Source organism: Labrus bergylta, chromosome 9 (assembly GCF_963930695.1).
Source record: "Labrus bergylta chromosome 9, fLabBer1.1, whole genome shotgun sequence".
Lineage (NCBI taxonomy): Eukaryota > Metazoa > Chordata > Actinopteri > Labriformes > Labridae > Labrus > Labrus bergylta.
The window spans coordinates 10,177,694-10,202,900 of NC_089203.1; the positions used below are offsets into that span (position 1 = coordinate 10,177,694).

The following is a 25,207-nucleotide window of genomic DNA, read 5'->3' on the forward strand; positions in this document are numbered from 1 at the left end:
TTTAAATAACAGGAAGAAAAAGGGGTTTGGAATCACTGGGTCACATACAGCAAAACTATTAATGGCACTTTATTTTAAGATATTAATGTTTAATAAATGTATAAAACATAAGCTATCAAATAAGCGCTCAAATCTTACACTTTAGATAAACTATCAAGATTTCTAGACAACTGTTTATAATATTTCTACAATGCAGTCCTATTAGGCATGTCCCATCCATTATTATTGATCTCAGTTGGGCCGCAGCCCCTGAGAGGATAAGGAGGAATAGCTGAGGATCAAGGATTTGGAGTTTAGAGAAGAGAAGACCTCATAATAGGATCTATGCGCTGTGATGCTTGAGGGATGCAGAGATCTGCCTGGAAGTAGAAACTTCAGCTAGCTTTGCATTGCAGTTCATTGCCACAGGGCTGTTGGGTTTTTACAATATGCTGGTATTGAAAGTTCCCGACCCCATAAAGCAAAGCTTTATTAGCATACTCTCCTAAAGAAGATGGACTGACCTTATGATGTGACTGTGCTGATGTAAATTCGGAGCTGACCTGAGCATTGCTGCAAAGAACAGATATGTATACATTCTCAAATGGATAGAAAATTAATTCTGTCCATTTTTTTATTTGAAAGAATGGCACAAACTAAATGAAAAGAAATGCAACAATATGTTTGTTTGTTTTTTTTTCCACAAAAAGTGTAATGATTAAAGCATCAATTTCTTGAACAATCATTTTATCTGGAATGTTACGAGGATGTAAATAAAAAAGAACAAACCAAATGTTCATTTATCAAAGAACACTTTTTCATCTCCATGCAAAGTTTGTTTTGACAAAGAAATTAAATTAAGGAGAAACATTGTGAAGCACCATCACATCACATTTTAAAAAAGGACACATTAGGGGACAACAAATGGGTTCTAATGAGGGGCTATAGGGTTGGTCTTTGACTTTGTTTGTTTTTTCTCATCCCAATGCCACTCGCTCTTAAAGTCTTAAAGTACATGTACTTTAAGACAAAAAAGCAGGGACACTCACTTGTTGGACTTGGAATAAATGATGACTCTTTATTGATTTTGAGCTTTGTATAGTTTAAAGGATTGCAATAATGTGTATCATGAGAATAAGACAAGAAACTATAAACATATGACTCATAGAGAACTAAACTTCATAGAGAAAAAAAAAAGCTAAGTTTATTTGCACTACTCCTCTATCACCTAGTCTGTGAGAAATGCCATTTTATTCAGCTCTATACTTTACATGCAGATGAAAGATGATGAACTTGACAAATGATGTTGACTTGACAAATGAACTCATTGTGGGGTTGAACAAAACCTTGTGCTTGCATTCCTACCCACTATTATATCTGTTATCTTTATTAAAATTGATTGTGGGGTGTGGTTTAAAAAAGTAAGACATTCATTTTGAAAAATCATCTAAAATTGTAATGGCAGCAATATCTATTACTGTAGAAAGGTGCACTAATAGTGTGCAAATCCCCTAAAGCTGTGCCCTAATATTCCCACAAACGTCAGTCCATGGAAAGAATCTTAGTTGAAAAAGTCTTCACTGATGGGTTAATTGCAGAAAGGGGCAACGACCTCTTCAGGGAGTGTTAGTACGAATTTTCATGAATTCATACATTTTGGTAACTTTGTGAATGAATCATTTAAATCTGTCTACCATCTAAGAGTAATTTGTTATTGTTATTTGCTATTTGAAGTAATTGTCTACCACATGTGAGTTATTGAAAAGAATGAGAAACTGTTGTGTAGTGGAGCCTGTCACCAAAGAGTGTCCAGAAAGGATACTATTTTATGCAATGCCATCACAGTATCTCATTACCGTAGACTTTACTTGTTGGGTAGCCAGCTGCAATGAGCCAGACTAAAGCTGATCAGGCCAAAATAAACCAGAGATGTACTAAATGATGCAGTTACAAATATAAATGTGGAGGCAGACAAGTCAAGTAACTGCTTAAAGTGATGGTTAGCTGTATCTGTAGTCAGGATTACCCCGAAGTAAGCACTGTCCTTCAGAGTAACAACTTCCCTAGACAAGCCAATAAAAGCTACAACATACACATTGTCAATAAGTAAACACAGTGTTTGTTTTAATAAATTACAGGGCTATTTAAAAATATTACAAACATCTTTTGACTTTTTCTGGTATGTGATTAAAACCACTGATTTGAATGTGTTTGTAAGGCAAAAGGGTTTACCCATAAAGTTTACTTCCAGAAAATGATCCCCTAACTCTTCAGCTCTAAGTTTTTAGCCTCTTATGGCTAATTGCTTTGTGTTTTTTAAAAAATGCACTTGACTGTATTCTCCAGTGCCCAAAAAACCAACCTAGCACCAAATGGCAGACAAATTAAGGCCCTGTTTACACCTGGTATTAACATGCCCTCTGAGTTAATGGATGACAAGTGGATAGCCTTACCTCCAGATATAAATCCACCCAGGACTTGTCAAGGAAACAATGAAATGCAGTCACTGAGCCACATTCAGCCATCGTTACAGTTTGCTCATCATATGACAATGTTTCAAAAGATTATAAAGGAGAAAGAGGATCTGTGTTTTTGCAGACTGGGGATATGAGATCTGATCGCAAGTGTTCACTTCAGAAGCACTCTGAGATGCATGATAATTACAGGTGTGAACAGCTGTTACTTAAGAGTGCCACTTGTGATCGGATCACACAGGACACACAATAATACTAGGTCTGAACAGGATACAAATCTACATCTACAGCCGGCGAATCAGCTGGCTCTTCCTTTTATCCGAAATGGTACTACTGCTAATCTAAGTTGGCAGTGCGGAACTATTTAACATAAAAAAGCAAATTAAATTGGCAGCTTCCTTTATATTTTTTACAATCTTGTTGGCTTGTATTTCAGTAAATCTGGATGTTAGTGTCTAAATGCAGCCCCTACCCGCAGTCACAGACAAGAAAACAACTTTTATACAGTAACAATGTTATACAAGTGTGATTTAGCATCGGCATGGACATTTAAAAAATCAGTCAACTCTTTGATGGTTAAAAAAACACAACAAATATAAAATGATTATTCCCTTGAAATGAAAATAAAAGTATATACTGTTCTTCCAGCAGAGTGGTCATTACTAGGAAAATCCAGAACAGTTTAAAGTAATGTAAATTTAAATTTTTGTTTTTATGTTAATATTGACTTCTCATGTAACTTGTATGTAAAGTGGCCACGTACTGTAACTAGAAACACAATTTCACTGAAAAGTGCACTCATCAAAGTAATCACAAATGATGTCACACTGAGACCATAAATATAAATATACATGAACATTTACAAAAACCAGGCGCTTTCAAACGTGCTGCAGACAGTGTAGAAAACAGGATGGTTAAAGATAACAGTGCGTTCAAGGACTTCACTCTGCAGAGGCATGTGTACATGGTTGCTAGAGGTATTTCGTTGGTCTCTTAGTCCCAAGACCAGACCCCGTCCCTGGCCTCTAATTTGAGGGAACCATATCTTTTATCATGGGTTTTTTGTTAAGGTAGGTCGCCCAGTAAACAAGGTTGAAGCTGCCAAAGAGAACTGGGAAAAGAATCCTTGACATCCTGTCAATTTTGCTGACCGTGTTGAATGTCTTTTTGCTTTCTTGGGCTTTGCAATCACCTTTGGCCTTGATAGGATCCATAGCACCACCTTTGGCGAAAGCTGGAAGTGTGCTGGAGTCCTTTGTGATATTAGGAGCGTAGTTGGCTACTGCTACAGCATAGGCATTATTCCTCTTGACCGTAGATGCCCTGTCTTTTTTCTGTAAAAAAAAAAGAGAAAGGTTTAAGGTTATGATTAAGGTTTCTTAATTGGTAACTAGAAAGCTACATTTCTTGTGCAGAGAGTTGGTTCAGCATTCCAATTGATACATACAACATGTAACAATACAGGTTAAAAAGACCAGACAGAAAACATTCAAACAAACATTGTCCCTTACATCAGGTCATAGCAAGGTCCTTACACAGACACACACTTAAAGGTTTAAAATATCCTGGCATGGTTAAAGTGCATCATCTTGTGCTAGCTTTGTTAAGCAGTGATATAGCTACAGGTACAAGGTTTAGATTCAAACACTTAAAAAGACGGACAACCCTGAACGAAATCCCATTGGTTCCTTTTGTGAAATGTTAAAGCAGCCACCTCCGCGGCTTTCCTCAGCCTCCAACATTTTTTCGCGCCTGGCTTCCTTCAGCAGTTACAATTCCAGTGTTTTAAAAAAAACTCATGTTTCTCTCTTTATTACCTTTTCAGTCACAACACTTTTTCCATCCCAAGCCCAGCCACGCTTTGTGAAGTAATTGACAGTTGCAAACTCGATCAAAGCTGAGAAGACAAAGGCGTAGCAGACAGCAATGAACCAATCCATGGCAGTGGCGTAGGCAACCTTTGGAAGTGAGTTCCTTGCACTTATACTCAGCGTTGTCATAGTGAGAACAGTGGTTACACCTGGAAATACACACAGAAAAAAAGGTTTCTTTTGACAGTCAGTTCTTTTGGCGTTCAGATTCATGTAAGAATGTGATCTACAGGTTCATGGATTTCAGAATTAGTGTCTTGCATCTCTACAGTATAAGGTTACTGCTGCCCTACCCTACCCTAACAACCACTGACATTCAGGAAAGTTTGAACTGCTCAGCAGGTTTACAGTGTTTTGCCCCATGACATTATTATTTATTCTTGACTTTTTGTTTTGGGCAATTACCTCACTGTTATTCATCCTGCTTGGCTTACTATTGAGGTCTAGGAAAAGAAATGGCTCCTGTTTCCTCTTCATCTTGTCTTCCCTGATTCCCATCATTAAATCTCAGTCATTCATCATATCTGCATAAACCTATTGAAGCCAACATAAACCTGACCTACCCAGACAGTAATCCCACTGAGAATGTGTTTTACACTAGGATTAGGGTTTATAGCCGGTTTGACATTTGAAAGGAAGTCAAAGACGTGTGCCATTGAGGAAGGCAGACACTTACCAAACACAGTCCTAGCTGGGACAGATTCTCTATTCAACCAGAAAGACACTTGGGAAAGAATGACTGTCATGATGCACGGAAGGTACGTCTGGATGACAAAATATCCAATCTTCCTCTTCAGATGGAAATGTGCTGTCATCACTGTGTATTCACCTGTTGAGACAAGTATCAAAGTTTGTTTGCAGCACCATCACACTAGCATTTGACATGTGGGTATTTATCATTTATTTAATGTAAATGTATTGAGTTTGAGCACTTGTGTTGTCTGTAGGCTACTTTCAGCTTTGTTATATTTTATATGCCACCTTAAGTAAATTCATGGAGGTTGCTTTCTTTCTTTCTTTCACATTAAGCCCTGTTCATATCCAGACCCTCTATGCAAATATATGTATATCTAAGCTAAACCATGAAAAATAATTCTTGATAACTATCTCGAAATGTTCTGCATTTCACTTCCTCTGCCTTTAGAGAGCATTGAATTAAAGTCACCCACACACAAACACATAAACAGAGGTGTCAAGTAACTAAGTACAAATACTTCGTTACCTTACTTAAGTAGAAATTTTGGGTACCTATACTTTACTGGAGTAGTTATTTTTCAGCCGGTTTTTTACTTCTACTCCTTACATTTTCACACAATTATCTGTACTTTCTACTCCTTACATTTTAAAAATAGCCTCGTTACTCCTATTTCATTTCTTGTGCTTGTTTTCATTCCGGCTTGTCATCGTTCAAAAAAACACACACAAAAAAAACCTATCCAGATAAATGTCACCATCCGGATAGAGTGAATTTGATTGTGGTTGGGTGAGAAGTATAAACATAAACCCTATTGGTTTGTACGCGTTCCATCGCACCTGCACATGACACAAATCACGTCACACTCCAGCAAGGAAATAGCAGACGTATGTAGCCTGGTACCAAGATGTCCGTGGCAGAGACAAACATACAAGGGTAATTGTTACTAAGCCTGCCCTGGGTACACCAATTTTCTTGTCCAGTTTTGTTATCCTACATCCGTTGCCCTCACAGATTCCTGCAGCTAAGCTTGGATGTACATTTACATTCTAGTAAAGGCTATTGATAACATGCCTCTGAAGTTTGACTTTTTGCACCATTACAATACTTATAGGCAACTAGTCATCATATCTTCCACTCCATGAAACACATGTTAATGCTCAGTAGTATACATATGTGGTTCTTTAATGTATTTTCATTGTACTAAAATGCGTTCATTTTCAATGGGCATAAATACGGCTGAAACAGGTGCATCCCAAATTTTTCAACATTAACATTTTAATATAACATTATAATCATTCCCCTGTGGCGCCTAAGCTTTTGTCCTTAATGGAATTTTTTTCCCTTACATTACTTTTACTTTTATACTTTACGTAGTTTTGAAACCACTACTTTTACACTTTTACTTGAGTAAAAAGCTTGAGTTGATACTTCAACTTCTACAGAAGTCTTTGTAAACCCTAGTATTTATACTTCTACCTGAGTAATGAATGTGAATACTTTTGACACCTCTGCACATAAACAAACAAACAGTGCCACAGCTGACACAAATAATATTCTCCATTAAGGAGGAGTTCATGAATAGATTTTTTTTGGTCTCGATATGTTGCTAATTTCCCTTGAACCTCACTGTTGTTAAGTTACGCTAGAAACACACTGCCTTGTAAAAAAAACCAAAAAAAAAAACCCTCAATTTTAAAACATGTTGAAACGATTGTGTGAAAACGTTCCTCCATACCTTTTCACCTGCTCCCACTTTCTCTACACTTACTGCAGTCAGCAGAGTCATTAGGCTGAGTGAGGCCCCTGTGCCTAATTGGACACCGAGTGGAGCCATTCAGTTTGGGAAATGTTTCTTGTTTTACTAAAATGGTTAAATAAAGTTTCATGTTTTGTTAGTTGGTATTCTGCTTTAGCGTCCAAGGACACATCAGACATGTAGCTGCAGGAGCTGGGGATCAAACCCTCGACTTTCCGGTTGAGAGATGACAACTCTAACAACTGAATTATCTGTATTATGATTTAATTATTAAGTAAGAACAGGAAGATTCTCCCAAGGATGGAGTAGATAAACCTGGTTTAAAGTCCGTTGTAATTGATTACACGAGTTAAAAAAAACTGCACTTTCTTTTTTTCCCACTCCCTCAACAAGTATTTTACACACCAAAACTATCAAAGATTATTTATCAACACCAGTAACATTGGACTAATGAACTAAAACCCCACCCTCCCTTTGTGCTCCTCAATCCTGTGGTTTATATAGAAATGTTGTATTTGTATGTTTAGTTGCAGAGAAGGCAGCTTTAAGGTGCCTAATCAGTTTGACACACAGATTAGACAGATTATTTACGATGGTAACGGTATACATTTGATAAAATAATCCATCCATATGAAAACAAAGAGACAGCATGATTTCCTAGCACCAAGCATAGAATAATAGCTGAATAGGTTGTGAAACACTGGCAACTGATGCAGTAGCAAGCAGGCCTTCCAAATGGAAATATCTCAAAGAGAAGCCAAGATTAGACATGGGAAGAAAAAAAGTGTGTTACCCATGGCAACTGAACAGAGACACATTGCTCATTTGCTGTGATTCAGAAATGAGGGCCTTGATAAATGCTGCCGCTTGGCAAGAGGAAAGACCTTTTCAGCATGGTAAGGGGAAAAGGTTCTTGTATTTCCTATATATTATTATATTGCTTTGGATATGGATGTATGGATTTCATACACACAAATGAATACACATTAAAAACAAACAAAAAAACAACAGTAGTGGTTGCTTGATGTTACCTAGTGATTTAGGAAACAAAGCTCCTGCTGGTACAATTGAAATAACCCTTCATGCTGTTCATCCACCGTAGTCTTTAATACTGGAGCACCTCAAGGTTATTGTCTCAGGCCCTTACTGTACAGTCTGTTTTTATATGCCTGTGTTTCCAAACATGTTGAGGTTTGCATCATATCTTGTTGGTAGTTGAATTAGATGTAGTTAGTGTAGAGAGGAATGGTAAATACACATGGGTAGCAGGATTATGACTTAAAAAAGGATATACATTACATACTATCTACGTCATTCCAGAAAGCCACAAAGCCATTCTTCCAAACACCAAAGACACATAATGTCACTTTATCCATTTACCCATTAGGCTTTCAATTTCACATACCTACAACGTCATTCTCTGTATTCAGAATAAACAGTGCCAAGGAGAAGCTCCCATTTTACACATATTCAATCCAATTATTCATAGTCATAATTATAATTTCAGTTATTCAAAATGAAACATCATTGCAGATACCTATTCTCATTTTTCAGTTGATTTGATTTCAGCAGTTGTCCCTTTAAAATATGAATGCAGACTGACTGTATTGATAAGTACAGCTTAATAAATTCACATCAAAATGGATCAAATGGTAAACTTGGGAAAGTGCTTTTAATGTTATTGAGCTTTTTGTAATATTTTCTATGCCCAGGCTTTAATCGACAACTTTTGATTGCACAGAAAAGCCCTAAAACACACTTTACCATAGTGAACAACACCAGATCACAAACAGACAAATGAGAAACCAGCTGGTGATTATGTAGGAGCCAGATCTCTCCCTCACAAGTGTGAAGACACTACAACAGGCTAGAAGGAGGTTGTACATTAGATATCATTCTTACAAGTTCAAATGAATGCTAATGTTGCCCCAAATATTTTGTGGGAGTAAAGAACAGTTTCTGATCAGCATAAATATATCACCTTAATGATGCTTTTATGTCAGTGTTGTATTTACAGTTTCTTCTGCTGCCTCCAGGGGGGCAAACAGCAATTATTGAAGGTTTTAAAAACAGCTTTCTCTAAAGCAGGGGTCTTCAATATAGAAATGGTAAATACACATGGCTAGCAGAGTAGCAGCATTATTATTTTATGAGCAAACAAAACAAGGGAGATTCATGGAAATGCTCTATAAACACAAATACCGGAGAACATGACTAGAACAAGGAGATGTATGGCTGAATAGTGGGATTTTTTGCGTGTGTGTTCAGAGGCTTTTGCAAGATGTCGGTTTCTATGAAGCCTGAAAGCACACTCATTCATGCCAAATGACCTAGTTTTCAAGTATGCTCCACCAAACACTGACACATTAGGAATAAATGATTAATATAAAGTCAGTCGTAATGTGGAGTGACTATAGTTAAACAAGAAAAAAAAGTCACTGGCAGGCATTTGCCATCTAGTGATGCCTCATACACCACTTAACCTCGATGGAAGCATTTAGTGCATGAAATGATAGTCTAACTCAATGACAACCAAGCAGTGCTTTCCTTTACAGAGGCGTGCAGTCATGAGGAAATACTACCAGTTATTGATATCAATAGACTGTACCAGTGGAGCACTTAGCCCACATACACGGGGCACGCACACCAACCAGTAGTGGCGTAGTGGTTAGTTATTGGTGCTTACAGAATTGTTAAAGACCCAGCAGGAGCCTTGCAGTAAAACAGGAGTAAATAAAGAATCTAGGTCTTTGATTTCTTTTTGCAGCTATTTTGCATGGGGGCATTTCTCAAAGTATTTATATGTGTGTTTTTCTGTGAGAAAGCTCTGCATCTTCCTCTTGTGTGTTAAATTTGAAGATGAGTCTGTCCTCAAACAGCACTCGGCTCTTTTATGTTATGCCTTAGGCTATGCTCACTGCGAAAACTTGGTTGTAAAATGTGGAACCATCAAGGAAAATACTCTAGAGAGATGCCACATAGACATCAGTAATACCTATCAACCCAGAAACAAGCTACCAGTATCTAACTCTGACCATAATGTGGTGCACCTCAGTCCACCTCATGTCACTTAATTGAAGAGCAATAAACCTCAGGCGGTATGACATTGGACTCAGGACTACAAGATGCTTTGGGAACTCGGAGAACTCGGAACTTGGAGGTGTTCGGGTAGGCGTTAGGATAATTGACATTCTGCACTCACAGTCACAACAGATTACATACATTTATAGAGTCTATTGTCCCCGGAGAAACAATTCAAGTGTTTCCTAATAACAAAATCTACACTGACAAACTGGGGGAACAAATTTAAAGGAATCATAAGGTAAATTTAATTCCCCTTATACTTTTTTCCTTGATCTCTAAATAATGTACCTGTGCTTGATTTGATGGTTTCTTGTCCAACTGTTTGTCCAAGCAGATCGTACTGGTTCAGGCGTGAGCTTTCTCCCTCCACTGTTACAGAGTCAGAGGCATTTAGAGTCCAGGCATAAGTCACTTCAGAGATTGTGTAGGCATCTAAAAAAAAAAAGGAAAATGTTAAACTAATAGGTGAAAAATCTGGGATATCAAATCAGAGAAGATTTGGTAAGTTTTTCATGGGCGCAACCCACATACTCAACTCTGCTGCTCATCCCAAAATTCATGTTCCTTACAAATGTGGCACCATTTAAAATGGAATTAAACAGGCTTTCCAACCGTATAAGATTTATTGGCAAGAAGCATTGTTACAACAAAAAAAATTATCTACCAAACACAAATTCCCTTACTTTTTGTGCGATATTGATAACCATGAATGTGCATAAAAGCCAGACTGAATAAATGTTCTTTGTCATGTTCTTAGGCTGTTTTCTTGGCAAAGAACAAGTGAGGAGAATAAAAATAAAGAGTAGTTAAGTTAAGGCTTCTTCAAAAGAGATACTCACAGCTGCCAAATTTTAGAGGACATGAATGAAAGTCCATTGGGAAATCCTCCAGATGCATTGGACACTCTGCATGCACAGTTAACCTGAAAAGTAAATACTTGTTAATATAGAGTTTCTTGATATGAATGATAAAAAAAATAAGTAGGGTGAATTAGATTGCATGACGAACACAGTAGTTGAACAAATGGGAGTCTCTTTTGCTACTGAAAATACGATGTGACTACTTGCTTTGGCAGGGTAAATATTCTGAGTTGTTCCTCCTCAAGAAATAGTTGAACATTGTTTCCTTTTACTTGTTTGCTTTCTCACAGAGTTAGCCTTGAAGATCATTTTCATGTCCTTACAAGTGCTCAGCCTGCAGCCCAGTCAATCCAGTTTAGCACAAACACTGGATGAGCTAGCTTTTCTCAGTCTTAAAAGATCTCTGAAAAAGATAGTGTGTCTTGATTGAATTCAGAGATTTTCAGATTTTCTGTTTTTCTGTTTTCTATTTGGTTATTTCTTGGCTGATGGTCTTGGTTAATCTGTTCCCATTCTTTTGTTGTTGTTTTGCCTAAAAACTTAATTTGTTTTGGCCAACAAGTCCAACAACATACATGGATTGGTGAAAACATTTTTATTTTTCGGTGACTAATGCATAAAAATAAGAAGGGGTAGAGCTAGAACATTTTTTTTGTTTTCTGAGGATCCAGTTTGTTTTTTTGTTTTGTTTTTTACTTTTTATTTTGTGTTTGTATTATCTTAACATGTTCAATAAACTGACTTATAAATAAAAAGTGTAATTGCAGCCACTGTGCACTCATGAGACTATTTTGTGTAACCAGAGTCTTGAACTCACAACCTTGACACAACCAAAGATGCACTGTGAGCATACACTGCAATTTCCTCTGAGGCTTTTATGAAGCAGTCTAAGTCACACTGGCTGTTGACCATCAGATGTAATGTTGTACAGTCATAGTTTTTCTGTTTTAATTTTATTCTAATGACTTTTTGACCAAGCCAAACTTTACTTATGTAAACATAACTGGCTTACAGTTGTAAGGAATAGAAACACACACAGAGATGTGGGACAGAGGCCATGGTGGGGCTGACCATGCAAAAGGACAGGAACGTTTTGAACTCATGTCAAATATGTAGTTATCAGAGTTTGTGTGTTACACTGTGGGAGTATAGGTTTTAATTGGTTTATTATTATGCATTCTTTTGTAGTAATGTTTTGTCTGCATGTATTAATTTATGGTTTTTAGTTAGTGTCCAGATTGTTTTGTCTGAAGATGACATATTGCAATAAAAGTATCTCCTAAGCCAAAATGGAGAAAGTTTAATGACCTCAGGAAAAGAAGTCAGACTGATGAACATCATTTCAATCAGAGAGACAAGTGAATTAAGAAAATGATTTATGACAATGAGTAACATGTAAATGTGACTTGACAGAAATACTTTGGCGCTTAGACTCTATGGGGGTGGTTGATGTGTTTGGAGAATGACAATTCTGAGCGTCCACAGAATATATCCCGCTGGTGAAGCTGCTGACTTGATGAGACCAGATGGGTGAAGAAATGATGGATGATTCTGATGATGATTCTGCGAAGATGGGCAGTGATGGGGCGGTGGAGGGGTGCACAAAACATCAGCATGAAGGAACTAAAGGCAGAGAAAGAATCATATTTAAAAAGGGGAGCAGAACAATGATAGGTTGACAATAAGGGAGGAACGCCATGCAATTGGTTAGATGAGTACCGCTGACGAGACTGACTGATTACCCAATTACAGCCCCAGAACATGACAGCTCGAGAATGATCGCGGAAAGGTGAGTGAGCTTGCAAAAAAGGATGAATGAGAAAGACCTGATCGTGAAGCAATTATTCCTGACTGAACTTATGCTAGAGAGTTGCTCTAGCATTACGGCCTAAAAATCAAACGCAAGTCCTTGACTGAACCTTTGTGCAAGGAATATTTTCATGTATTGGAAGAGACATTTTCTAGGAGAATGAAAAATAAACCATTGGCAAACAATAAAGCCGCCTTGCCAGGAAATAATGTTGTTTCATTGAAGGTTATGTGTTGTGATATTCGGCCCCTGATAGAAGCCTCATATTTAGTGTGATGGCATAATGGTGCTGTCAGTATGTACCTAAAAAGTCAGACTAATCCCCAAAATAGTTAAATCAGCATTAACGTCGGTTCTTATTCGAATTCAGAGACTTGAATTACCTCATGGTGTACAGCAGCGTCCCATCATCTTTGATCCGTAGCAGCTTGTTAGGCATGGTCATGTTGTGAGCCACAGACTTTTTCCCATTGTGGAAGAAGGTGTCTGGAGTCCAGATTTTGCTGGCCATCAGGTTGTTGAGGGGCAAAATATTCATTGGACCTTCAAACTTCAACCGCTCGTCCTTCCAGGTTTGTCGGAAGAAAACATCTATGGTGTACTCCTTCAGTTAAGAGGGGAGAGATGGGTTGATTATTCAACATTTTATACTTGTTTTTTTGTTTGAACTTACCATTATTTGAAAATGAGGGCCATTCCTACACAAAAAAAGAGAGCACTAAGAACATGTGACTGCCTATGTTTACAGTTCTTCTTGACTGGTTCTGAGGTCAAAACATCCCAAAAAGAAACCATCAAAAGAAAGAAAAGATACAAGGAAGAATTTAGTGCAGGAAGCAGTGCTCTGTGAAATGTGTCAGTGTTTGTGTTTGAGTAAGAGGGAGGGGGAGAGATAATCTCACAGTGTTACTTGAACAACTAAAACAAAAACATATTGCTTTATTTAAGTCTTTAGCAGCTATCACTGACAGAAAATAATTTACAATTTCTTTGAATACTTTGTTTAGTTGAGTCTTATACTGTATGTTGTAGAACATTTGCCCCCCGGGGACAAATAAAGTTTTTTGAATTGAATTGAATTGAAAGCGAATAATAATTTTAGAGGTATTTTATTTTAACAGAACCTTCAAAATCTGTTCAATGTTCCTTTAATAAGTGCGGTGAAGATTGAGGCAGACGTTTGGTCTGTAAAAAGTTTGTTACATTTTTGCTTTTGTTTTGCACATACCCAAATGCCTGAGGGTTGGTTCAAAATACACATTTGGTAGTTTTTTATATTAATCTTTCTCAGCAAATCCTCCCATTAAAAGATCAATTCATTGACAAATATTGTCTGCATAGCTTTGGCTTCAAACCTGAATCTAGATTGCATTTCAATTTGCCAGACAAACTGCAAACCAACAACTGTGATGATAAATCATCTTAAACTTTTCCCACTTCAGTATTGCGGTGTTTGCAGGGGAAGAGAGGAAAATTAGGAATCTAAAAATGGAATTAAATATATTTTCTTTCTTTAAGATTGTATGAACAGAGAGTGCAAGACCTTGTTTGAGTTTTTTTTTTCCAATTAAATTAAAAACAGAGGTGTTTATGTATAATTACACACAACATATGAAAGTCCAACATCTGCTCTCACCATGTCAGTGTCTGAAACAGGTCCAAAGCTGGTGACATAGATGTTTGTCTTCACCTCAGTAATCCTGTCTAGAGGAAGAGACAAACAGACTAGGCTTTAAAACACAACAAGAGTAGAAAACAATCTCGAGAAATTGCAAAAAGACAGCTAGAAGTTTTGGGGGAAAATATGTAAGAACCATGAAATATTTCCAACTTCAAACTTTTTCTGAAAAGAAAAGTAAGATTTGATGTGATGTCTTTGATTGTATTTCACTGTGACAGACTAGGTCAAAAGCGTTAGCATTGTCCCACACAATCTTTGTTAGGAGAAACCAGCTGCGAATTCAGATATAAAGATTCAGGATGAAAAATCAAAAACACATGCGCAGGGGTTTTCAAATGTAACAAACCTCCTGCACTTAAAACAAAGTGCCGCCAAAAGTAAAAACAGAGGAATTTACAGCAATTCATAAACATTTTAAGAAAAGTAAATGGTAAAAGGACTTGAGCTTGTATAGTGTTTTTCTCGTCTTCTGACTACTCAAAACACTTGCAAGTCAAACCTTCACATTCACACACGATGGGAGAGGCTGCTATGTAAAGTATCCATTAGTATTAACTAATCCCATTCATACACATTCACAAGCCGCCACTGAAGCAGCAGGAGCAACTACGGGGTTAAGTGTCATGCCCAAGGACACATCGACATACGGCCGCAGGAGCTGGAGACCGAAACCCCTAACCTTCCAATTGGGAGATGCCCAACTCTACCACTAAGCCACAGGCACCACAAACACACAGAGAGGGGAAAAAATAATGCAAAATCCAGTTCTTCTATTAGAAGTGTTCAGGCCTATAGGGGGAGCTAAGTGGATCAGCTGTAGACAAGCACAGTATACAAGCGAGTATACTGATTGCCAGACACAACAAATCGTTAACTGGATCATATTTTAGTGTACAATTGTCTCTGGTGGACTGATAGCTCTGCGTAACTAACTACCGCTGCTAGTGAAGCAACGGCTCCCTAAGCCATGTAGCTAGCAATAACATACAATTACCTGAATTCCCCAATTATGGGCGCTTTGACACTTCTATCATTGTTACTTTACTGATTTGGTTATATAACATAATTTAACCATTATTAGTGGATCCATACGTTCGTATTATCTTACCGCGTCTCCCTTACTTTTCCCAGTAGTCGCAGCTTTTTGCATTAGTCTTGTTCTACCACAGGTTTCTGCCTGTTAAAAGGACGTTTTTCTTGCCTCTGTTGCTAGGTGCTTGCTCATGGTGGGCTTGTGTTGAGTCTCTCTAACTTATATTACCGACAGTATGAGCTGACCTTTTTGTAAGATATCCTCAGATATCTTTTGTTATGTTTTGGCACGGTATGAATAAAAATTGATTGACTGATTGATCGATTGACAAGACGACATCCTTTTCACTCCTGTGACCTTGGAGAGCCAATTCATAACTCTTGCAAGATTAAATGTTGGACCTAAGACTGATAGTGATAGGGCTGCCAAACAATTCGATTTCTGATTTTGATTAACAGCTCAATAAATAATAAGGTTTATGTTGTGCTTTTATTTTGTATTTGCGTACTGAAGGGTACTTTACTTCCTGTTTGGACACAAACATGCTTTATTTTAAAAGACAATAATTAATTAAGGTTACACCATTAACTTAACAGCCGAAAAAAGGGAACAGATCAAAAGCCAAATGAAAACAGCTACAATGAGCCATTGAAGGCACAGAGGTGTTGTTCTTTTTCCTCGCTGTGCCTACAGGCAGACTTTTCTATCAGAGCGGTGGCTTATTTAGTTATCTATTAATTATTTCAACTAATTTTATTTTTATTATTTTTATTTGAACATATCTTCAGATTGAATAATTTCAGTGATTTTTAAATGTTCTATTTTAATGTTTATTTTTTCCTCTGTCATGATGCTTTTGATGTCTTGTGTGAAGCACTTTGAATTGCCTTGTTGTTGAAATGTGACATATAAATAAACGTGCCTTGCCTTGGCCTTAGCTTGTGTGCCCAAAGAGACAAAAGGGACAAAACTGCATCCGATCAAGGCAAAAAAAATAAATGCTTTAATTTATGAGCGTAATCGCATCTCAACATCAATGACCCTGGATAATCAGCATACCTTTTTTTTTTTGATATACATTTTCATTCTAATACGATGTTACAGATGAGAAGAGCAAAGCCTTCCATGCTCCTATTCAAGTGATAATTCTCTTCTGCATCAGCGCTGCTGCATCAGGTCCATTTGCTTTCTCTACACTGTCTCCTTCAATTATTAAAGAAGCTCCATCTCTCCTGCTCGGGAAAGTAGTACTATAAATCTGTACTACAAAGTAAACAACATCTCCCAATCTAAAGCTACCATTCAATTGCTCTCATGCATAGCAAGGCAATCCACTTTAGTTGTCCCTGTAAAAAGCAGTATAATGAAAATGCTTTCTTATTAACGCAGTGCTGCAAATCATGAAGAAGGGGAAAGTCGCGGCGGTAATTGATGCAATCCTTTGAACAAGGCCGAGGCTTTCACTCATTGGTGTAAACCAGGTCATCGCATGTGAATCAGACTGATTTAATATGGACATGTTTTAATGGAGCTCACCCGCCTACATATGTTGGTTTAATCTACAGAGAGAGCCTCATTTTCACGCATCTGAAATATATCTAAGAAAAAATAACATGTTTGCCACTAAAATATCTCACACTGCGCCACCTCTTCTTGTTAGATTTTTTACACCTGAATATTCTCGTTGTTATCCTGAAATTAACAAAAGAAAGTCAATTTCATGTTGTGCGCTTTATTGACGCCTGAGTCCGTGCAGCTGCAGTCATCTTCCTTTGCCCCTCCCCACTCCACACATTCTCTGGGGAATATGTTTCCCTATAGGCGGGCTATCCAGGTATATCAACAGCAGCCCAGGTATATGTTCCACGCAGATGATTGGCATTTAAGATGATCCAATGATCAAGTAGGTGATTGATCTACCTCACTTTATCCTCACATACATGTCACAGATCTGTGAACTGTGGAGGTGACCAAAGAGAGAAAGAAAGCTAAGTCTGAATGCTTTTGTTGCAGTGCATGATGAACGTCCAATTTACAAAACGTCAGATTGCCATTCTGTTTTTTTCTTTTCCATTTTGTGTAGCTGCTCTGCTCTCTCTTGGTTTTGTTGAGTCTTAAAAACAATCCTCCCCACACGAGATTCACATAATGGAGTCACAAGTGAAACTTTTTCAAACAGGAGTTTTGTTTTGTTGCACGGAGCCATGAAAATGGATGTATTTGCACCCAATGAGGACCGGAAGTTGGTCATTTAAACGCATGTAATTTTTCTCTCTCCTTCAGTGCATGTGTGTCTGTCATTTAAACTGCCCCAACCCTTCTTCAAACAAAAACAAAAACCCAGATAAAACAATAATAACAAGATCACTTTTTCACTTAATGACCATTTATCACAGAAATTAATCAAATTTTGGACCATTCTTACAAGTGCATAAACAAAACAAGATCATTTCATGCTGAGTGATATATCAACTAGGCTGCTTGTATAAAGCTACATCTATAAAAAATCATCATGGCTGGAATCGTGCAGAAACACTACAACTCATTAGTCTACATGTTTATAAAAGTATTCAATGAAAGCATTCTTCATTGTGTGAACATGTCTGACAAGTGGTAAAGAAGATTTGATAAAGACATAAAAAGGACAATAAGACTAGATCATGATCATAAAGTTGTTCAAAGATACAAATTGGTGCAGACAAAATGTTTAGAATGCAGAATTTTTGGTGCATTGCCAACAATAAAATTACATCCTTTAATGTAATGTCCATTTGTAATTTCATTATGTCTGTCTATGGTATAAGCCACACCCACTTCCAGTTTTATATTCGAATACAGATAGAGATAATTTTTTGGTTGAACAGATACTTATAATGACGTCTCTGCACACACTCGTGTGCAGGCAGTTCTTGAATGGTGAAGGCATTGATGTCACTGACTAGCCCTCTTGTTCCCCTGTCATATCTCCAATTGAGCACCTATGTGACTTTATGTATCCGATCTGTGCACCCGAGCCACAGCCTAGCTCATGATGTCTTGATCCAGGTCTAGGAGGACATCACCAGGACACAATCCGCCCACTCATTTGAAGCAGGCCCAGATATTGTCAGGAGGGCTTATAGGCACTTCCATAACATCCAGGACCTGCTCCAGGTCTCCAGGAGAAGATCTACCATGAGTCTAGAGCCTCCAGGCACCCTTCATGAAATTGGGCAATGATGGACACTGTAATCCTTAGAAAAGCCTGTACTCCAGAACATGGGCTGACTTGATGATAGCCACCATACCTTTTTAAATCTGACGCTATCATTAGTGGGATGCCTGGAAATCGAACCATTTGAGGTCAGTTCTGGGCTGTCATAGCTAGCTGTGCTTCTTCTGTCTGATTCCACAGCAGGAGGCAACGAAGGAGAGGGAAAGGAGGAACGCATAAAGAAGCCATTCGGCCACCAATGAGCAAAGGTGTTTGTATCAAGGGGAGGGTTGCTATCCGGGGGATGTAGAACATTTGTGCTGGCCCATGCCCCCCAGCAAAAATGTGCCTCACTGGTCCTGAGGCTTCTTGCCTGTCTTGGGTAAGAAGAACAGTAGCAGTCCGGGTGTCTCACAAAACTGCATGTGTAATCACATCCAAAAGGGAGCAGGCAGTGTCAGCCTCTCCAAGACTGTGGTGAAATCGGAGCCTTGCGAGGCAGAACAGAGCTGTGTGTATTTGCTTAGTGTGTGAACGTGCAGCTCTCTCTGTGTGTTCACGCGCGTTTCGGCACTAGGTCTTCATCAGCGTACGCTATGAACGCTGATGAAGACTGAAACGCGTCCGTTGCCGCTGTTGTTGTTGTTGCTGCCTTACCCGGAGTAAAGACGCCTAAAGGACATTTTTGTGTGCTGACTTTTTGTCTCTTTCTAGTCTTGTTGCTGTCATGCTCCTTTTTACTGTGTTTAACTGAGAGTGCTCCTCGTTTGCTGTTTCTTTCACGCTTTGTCTTAAGCCTGATTTATAGTTCTGCCTCACCTACGAATGATAGTTGGCAGTGTGATTTCTATGCTAGTTATTTTGCCATGCCGCCACAATTTTTTTTAAATTATTAATCAGTGATAATGTAAACAAAAAACTAACATTTGCACATAGAAATGTCACCAAAAGCAAAATAAAAATGTAAAGGCATGCAAAAAAAAAAAAAAACCAGGAAAACATTTGCAAGAACACAATTCAATAATAAAGACAAACACATTTAAATGAGATGTGTTGAAAGTCAAGTAGTAACTGTTTATGTTGAGGTAGGGTAATGAAAACGGTAAGAATGTTTCTATATGGTGTGTGTGATAGTGTAATGCATCAAAATGAGAAGCTGACAAAATGAATAAATAAATATAAATATACTCATTAATGACAAAAAGAAATACAGTATATAAAAAATAATATAACCTTATGACAACGTATTACAATAAAATGTATGGTCTTAATGTGACCATCATAAAAAGAGAGAAAAGATGTACATATATACTTCCAAGCATCTTCATGTGATTCATACACACACATGTAATATTTCAGAAGAACTGAGAACCAGAGATCGCTGCCAGGCCAACAGAGGGCCAGAAGCGAACATGGAACATAAAAAAGCTAGCCGCACAAACTATTAGTCCAGCTGTACAGGCTGAGAGCTGCCAAGTTGAAAGAGCTCTGTTCCCCATATGGCAGCTCCTGGGCTGATGGCCCTAGGAATTTGAATTTCAAATCTCACCAAATCCTGAGGGAGGGGCTCAGCTTTGGGGTTGAGGGGCCAGCTGGATATTAGATGCCAAATGTGGAGGATTGTTGGAGAAGTTAGGATGGAAAATTAAGCTCTTTTGTGCACTGACGCGAAGATAAAGTGTTTTATCAACACCCAAAATGTATTGTTGGCAGGAAATGTGTTAAAGCTATACAATGCTTATGAAGCTTAAAATGTATTGTTGGCAGGAAATGTGTTAAAGCTATACAATGCTTATGAAGCTTAAAATGTATTAAACCCCTTAGATGCTTAGACTGCCTTAAACCAACCCCTCTTAAAAAAACAACAACTGACCTATCCTTATGAAAATTTCAAAAAAATCAGAGAATCGAAAAAGACCAAGTACTTTGAGTTTTCTGTTGTATCTTTCATCACTACACTGATTTACACAAGTCTACCCCTACCCCCTCCCCAACGGATTGTTGGTTGACGGCCTGCCAGAACAACCCCCCCCCTCCCTCCCCACCGGATTGTTGATGGACGGTCTGCCCACCCCATTGCTCCCTATCCCTCTTCCTGCATCTTATCCCATCTCTCCCCCTATCCCTTTCCAACCCCGGCGCAGTCTAGGCCTGTGAAGGCTGTTTCGTCATGAGCCGGGGATCCGGCCGAAGATTTCTGCCTTTTAATAAGGCAGTTTTTTCTTACCACTGTAACTTTTGCTGCTTTGCTAAAGTGCTCATGATGAATAGGCCGGGTCTTTGTAACATGGCAATAAGTAAGGTTTTTTTACCTGCTCTTTTGTAATGTTAACAGACAAAGAGTAAGGTATTTTACCTGCTTTTTGTAAAGTGTCTTGAGATAACACTTGTTATGAGTTGATGCTATACAAATAAATTGAACTGAAAAATTGAATTATCCCTTGGAAAGACAAAGAGCAATACATTTCAATAATCAACATTTTGATACATGAAGTGATAAGAGATCATCTTCTTACCCCCAAGACCTGGTCTCAGACGGTTGTCATATCCATCCAGCAGGCTGTCCAGTATCCGTGTGAACAGGGTGATGTTTGTTTTAAAGGCATCAGATGAGGCATCGCCATTTACTGACCTATAGTGTACAAACACAATAACATTAAGACCAGCTGTAAGAAGTCATCAGCTCTTAGTTTCAATAATTCACAACCTGACAATCAACAAATAAACATTATCATTTCGGAGAACTGTCAGAACCTGCGTTGTCGGGTTGTGCTACCATTTAAAGTGTTCAATGAAAGAAGCTAATGTCACCCGTTAGAAATGTTCCCTCTCTGCTGGTTGCTAGACAGAAACTGCTTTACCTCCAGCTCTGTGATTGGTGCTCCTGCTATAAAAGTACAGTGATAGTAATTCATGAAGAGAATCAATTCAAATGACAGTAACATTGACCAATGACATCTCCCTTGTTAGTGGCTGGGCTTTGTTATCATAATCTTCATGACAAGTTCTGCCTGAATGACGCTGAATTACGAGCTAGCTACCTAGCACTTGTGGCCTCCTTCGTTCCCACAAACGAGGCCACAAGTAATGTTATTGTATTTATAGTAGCCAATTAACTATCCACACCGTTTTCTAGATGAAATTTTAAAAAAAATTGGAGTTAATCGGTAAAGGAAGACCTACACCTGAGGTTAATTTGCTGAAGAAAACCCTGTAAGATTACTAGTGTTTATCTATTTTGAATCTATTTATTTTATTCTGCTACTGTCACTGTTTTAATAAAGTTTATTTGGGAAACGTCATTATGTAGAGTATCCTGTCAGTATGTTAATTTGCAAAGTCAGTGATCATAATTCACTTTTTTTTCTGCAGAATGGGCTGGTTATACAAATAAACCATTACACACATCAAATAATTGAGCCAATCATATAACACATGATAAGAAAACTATTTGTAGTGGTGGGTAACACAATGCCATGATCACTGTTCACTGTCCTAAAGTGTCTGTTGCTATAGCTTGGCTGTGTTACATGAGGCAGCTTTCCACACACACTGGGACGCATGGTGAGGAGTGGAAAGCAGATGTATATAAATATTTATAGTTTTTCATATGTGAGAATTTGATTGTTTTGGAGCACGATCTTCCAATCTTCATCAGAAAAGTCTTGAATAAGTGAACCTACTGTAAAGTGGTATACACAAAATACTGTAACTGCACACAGACGTCCATCCAAGTCATGTTTTCAGAATGTGTTTGTCAGAGGAGACAATATGGCCTCAAAATTGGCTGTTTCTCTAATTTCTCAGCAATATACTGTTTTGAGCAGGTGAGTTACCGAACCTGTCACACCTGAAGTGAAACATACCCTGTGATTAAAAATAAATAAATTAAACATCTATTGGTCTTCGTACGAAAATAAAAAGCAAAGCAAATAAGTTACACATTCAGACATCATTGATTATCATAGACATCATTGATTATCATTAAATGTTATATCTGAGTGACATGTTGACTTTAAACATTTATATTTTTCTGAGGGCTGTCAGCATTAACTAACCAATCACGATTCATTAAGGACTGAAATTAAAGCATTCATGTTTAATTGCGATTAATTGCATGCTACTTTGCCCCTGTAGTCACAGTGATAGAAAAGAACAATACCGATACATCTTTGAATGTGTCATTTCACTTTAAAAAACTATTTTCATCTAAACGCAAAACAATGAAAATTTCAAACATGCGATTAAAAATTCAATTCATCACAATAACTATTAAGATTTAGGGGATAAATCGCAATCAAAAATTGTAATGGTTTGACAGCCCTGTAGATTTTGATTCACTTTTGCAATACATGCTGTTCTTTTGCCTTTGTCATGGTTTTGTGTTGTGTATTTCCTAAATCCCTTTCAGGCCTATTAACCATTTCTCAATGATTTTGTTTTCGTGAAAGTCCAGGCTATCCTGAGCTAGAAAAGCTACCAAAGCAAGAATAACAATATTATGTATAATGTATATTAATTGCATTTATAATGTTTTTTGCTTTCATAGGTGGATCATCATTTTTTAGTAGCCTACTTGAACTCCAACACATTTCCAACAAGACAGCACAAAGGCTATAGGACCTATAATAGATAACTGTCCACATGGCCTTGGGTTTTTATTGGCCAGACTGATTAATCTGAGGGAGGTATATACGCTGCCTCTCTCCGTGTGAAGCTCAGTGATAATGAATCCAGCATCAGAAGCTTGAAAACAGAGAGCCTTGTTCAAAGAGGCCCAGTGACTGATGCTCGGCCTGCATGTTGTTTCATATTCAAGGCGTCCCCCATTCAGAAAGATTCACCTGGTCTTCCAGAGAGCAGTGTGCGACAGCAAGCAGATGAGAAGTGATGAAGCGCTCTCTCTGCTCCACATGACGGCATCGAAACCTGCACACACACACACACACACACACACACACACACACACACACACACACACACACACACACGTATAGGACAGCCGCTGTAATGAATGGAGGCTCAGTTAATCACAGCTGTAACATCCATCATTTAAAGGGGATTCCTTTAAACAAGCGATGAAATAAAGAAAGCTGAAAAGCAGCTGATAGCAATTGATATTCAGTATCACGTCCAACGCTTCCACCTTTTGAATAATTCCACCAACACATCATTGAATCAACTCGGTTAACCGATAGAAAGCTTTATCGCCAGATTAGAAGATGAAGAAATCTGTAAAAGAAGAAATCCGCTAAAAAGAAAATTCCTTATTGAATTAGAGGAAATGCGAAGGAGAAATTAAGGTAATCTCCAACACTCACCAGAATCGCCTGATAATACCAATTTTCTTAAAGACAGATGTTTCCTTTGTGACTGATTCAGAAAAAAAACAAAAAACAATCACTTACGTGCAAAAAGTACCTGCTGCAGCTGCAATCGTCGAAGATGAAAAAAGTTGAAGGCAAATCAAATCTCTTCCCTGTTTTGATTAGACTTAATGAGTATGTCATGAGAACAAAGCTCATAAATCATATTCCTGGCCAGCAGCAACAATCCACCCGAGATGCATTGGCTTCCATAGTGTCCTTAAAAAAAATGTGTAAAATTGTAAGGCCCTATGTAAAAATTAGAATGAAATTAATGACAGAAAGCCAAAAAGAAAAAAAAGAAACAGAAGCCGTTGTTAAGGTTGATTTTGGATTCAACCTGCTCTGGTAACAAAGACTAAAAAACGCTCGATGTGAATCGTGATAAGCAAGAAGCACATCTCAGTCTCCCTCATCTCCACACAAAAACTACAAAGGCTGAGAGGGAGACACTCTGGGTCCTAAAGGAAGTGTGGTATCAACGAATCCTCAATAGTCTTCATTTTTTTTACAGCAGAAATATGTATGTTTACAGATAGACTAACACACAAACATGTACAGGCCTGTAGGAGGATATTGAAGCAAAATAATGTGTTTTTTTTTAAATGATAGACAACATTTTGGGTTTCACTGAAGACATAAGTGTGTGTGTTGTTAAATTATTTCAGACACTGTGTTCTATATTATTATTGCTACTTCAAGTGATGAATTTAATCTGGGATACTTGATTGTTTTAGTTCTCACCTAAAAGGGGAATGATAACTAAGGTCAGTCTGTTTTTCTAGATTCAGGAGTAGAAACAAAGAAGGCATGCTTATGGATTCTTGCAGGGAAATAATATAAGCACCATATTAATGACTTTTACATTTAGAGTCAGAAAATGACTGCTTCCGTCACTTTGAAAATAATGGTAATGGATAAGGAAATCAACTCATTGTAACCCTAAAGTCCAGCAAACTGAAAACCTTTTTACATTTCTGTAATCTTGTTTTTAAACTTGTGTTAAACCCCAAAGCATCTGATTATCAGGTCTGAAAGCTGAAGATCTTAAAATTTTAACAATTTCTGAATCAGTTCTTTTTAACAGGACCTGAGAGCAAGACCGGCAGACAGGTTTAAATGGGAAAAGGAGATTCATTACAAAAATAGTGATGAAGTGCACTGAAGACTTGATTTAACTGAGGGCTGGTAGGGAAGGCTGGCGGAGATTGGTGGAGATGGGTGGAGATTGGTGGAGATTGGCAGAGGTGCGTGGCTACAGCGTTTGAAGGGAAGGCTGAAAAGTGTGGCTTACAGCTCAGGTGGAAAGAGGCTGAGTGGTGTGGCTGAGGCCCTAGACTAGAGCTTGTAGGTGGAAAGTGTCACCAGGTAAGAAGTGTGGTGTTCTTTAAAACCAGCAATTA

General features: G+C 38.0%; 1 protein-coding gene across 2 annotated transcripts; it reads right to left on the reverse strand.

Moving 5' to 3' along the window:
- Window positions 1-572: 572 nt before the first annotated feature.
- On the reverse strand, window positions 573-24,228 carry LOC110004177 (gamma-aminobutyric acid receptor subunit alpha-2). Of its 2 annotated transcripts, none has more exons than XM_065958839.1 (10): window positions 23,860-24,228; window positions 23,283-23,367; window positions 20,955-21,070; window positions 14,168-14,235; window positions 12,915-13,135; window positions 10,701-10,783; window positions 10,150-10,293; window positions 5,001-5,153; window positions 4,271-4,473; window positions 573-3,787 (listed from the first exon to the last, which is right to left on the reverse strand). In XM_065958839.1, the coding sequence occupies exons 2-10, from the start codon at window positions 23,351-23,353 to the stop codon at window positions 3,479-3,481; spliced, it is 1,368 nt and encodes a 455-aa protein (XP_065814911.1). In that variant the 5' UTR covers window positions 23,354-23,367; window positions 23,860-24,228; the 3' UTR covers window positions 573-3,478. The 2 variants fall into 2 exon arrangements, with proteins under 2 accessions (XP_065814911.1, XP_065814910.1); XM_065958838.1 differs by having other exon boundaries at window positions 23,847-24,228.
- Window positions 24,229-25,207: the final 979 nt, after the last annotated feature.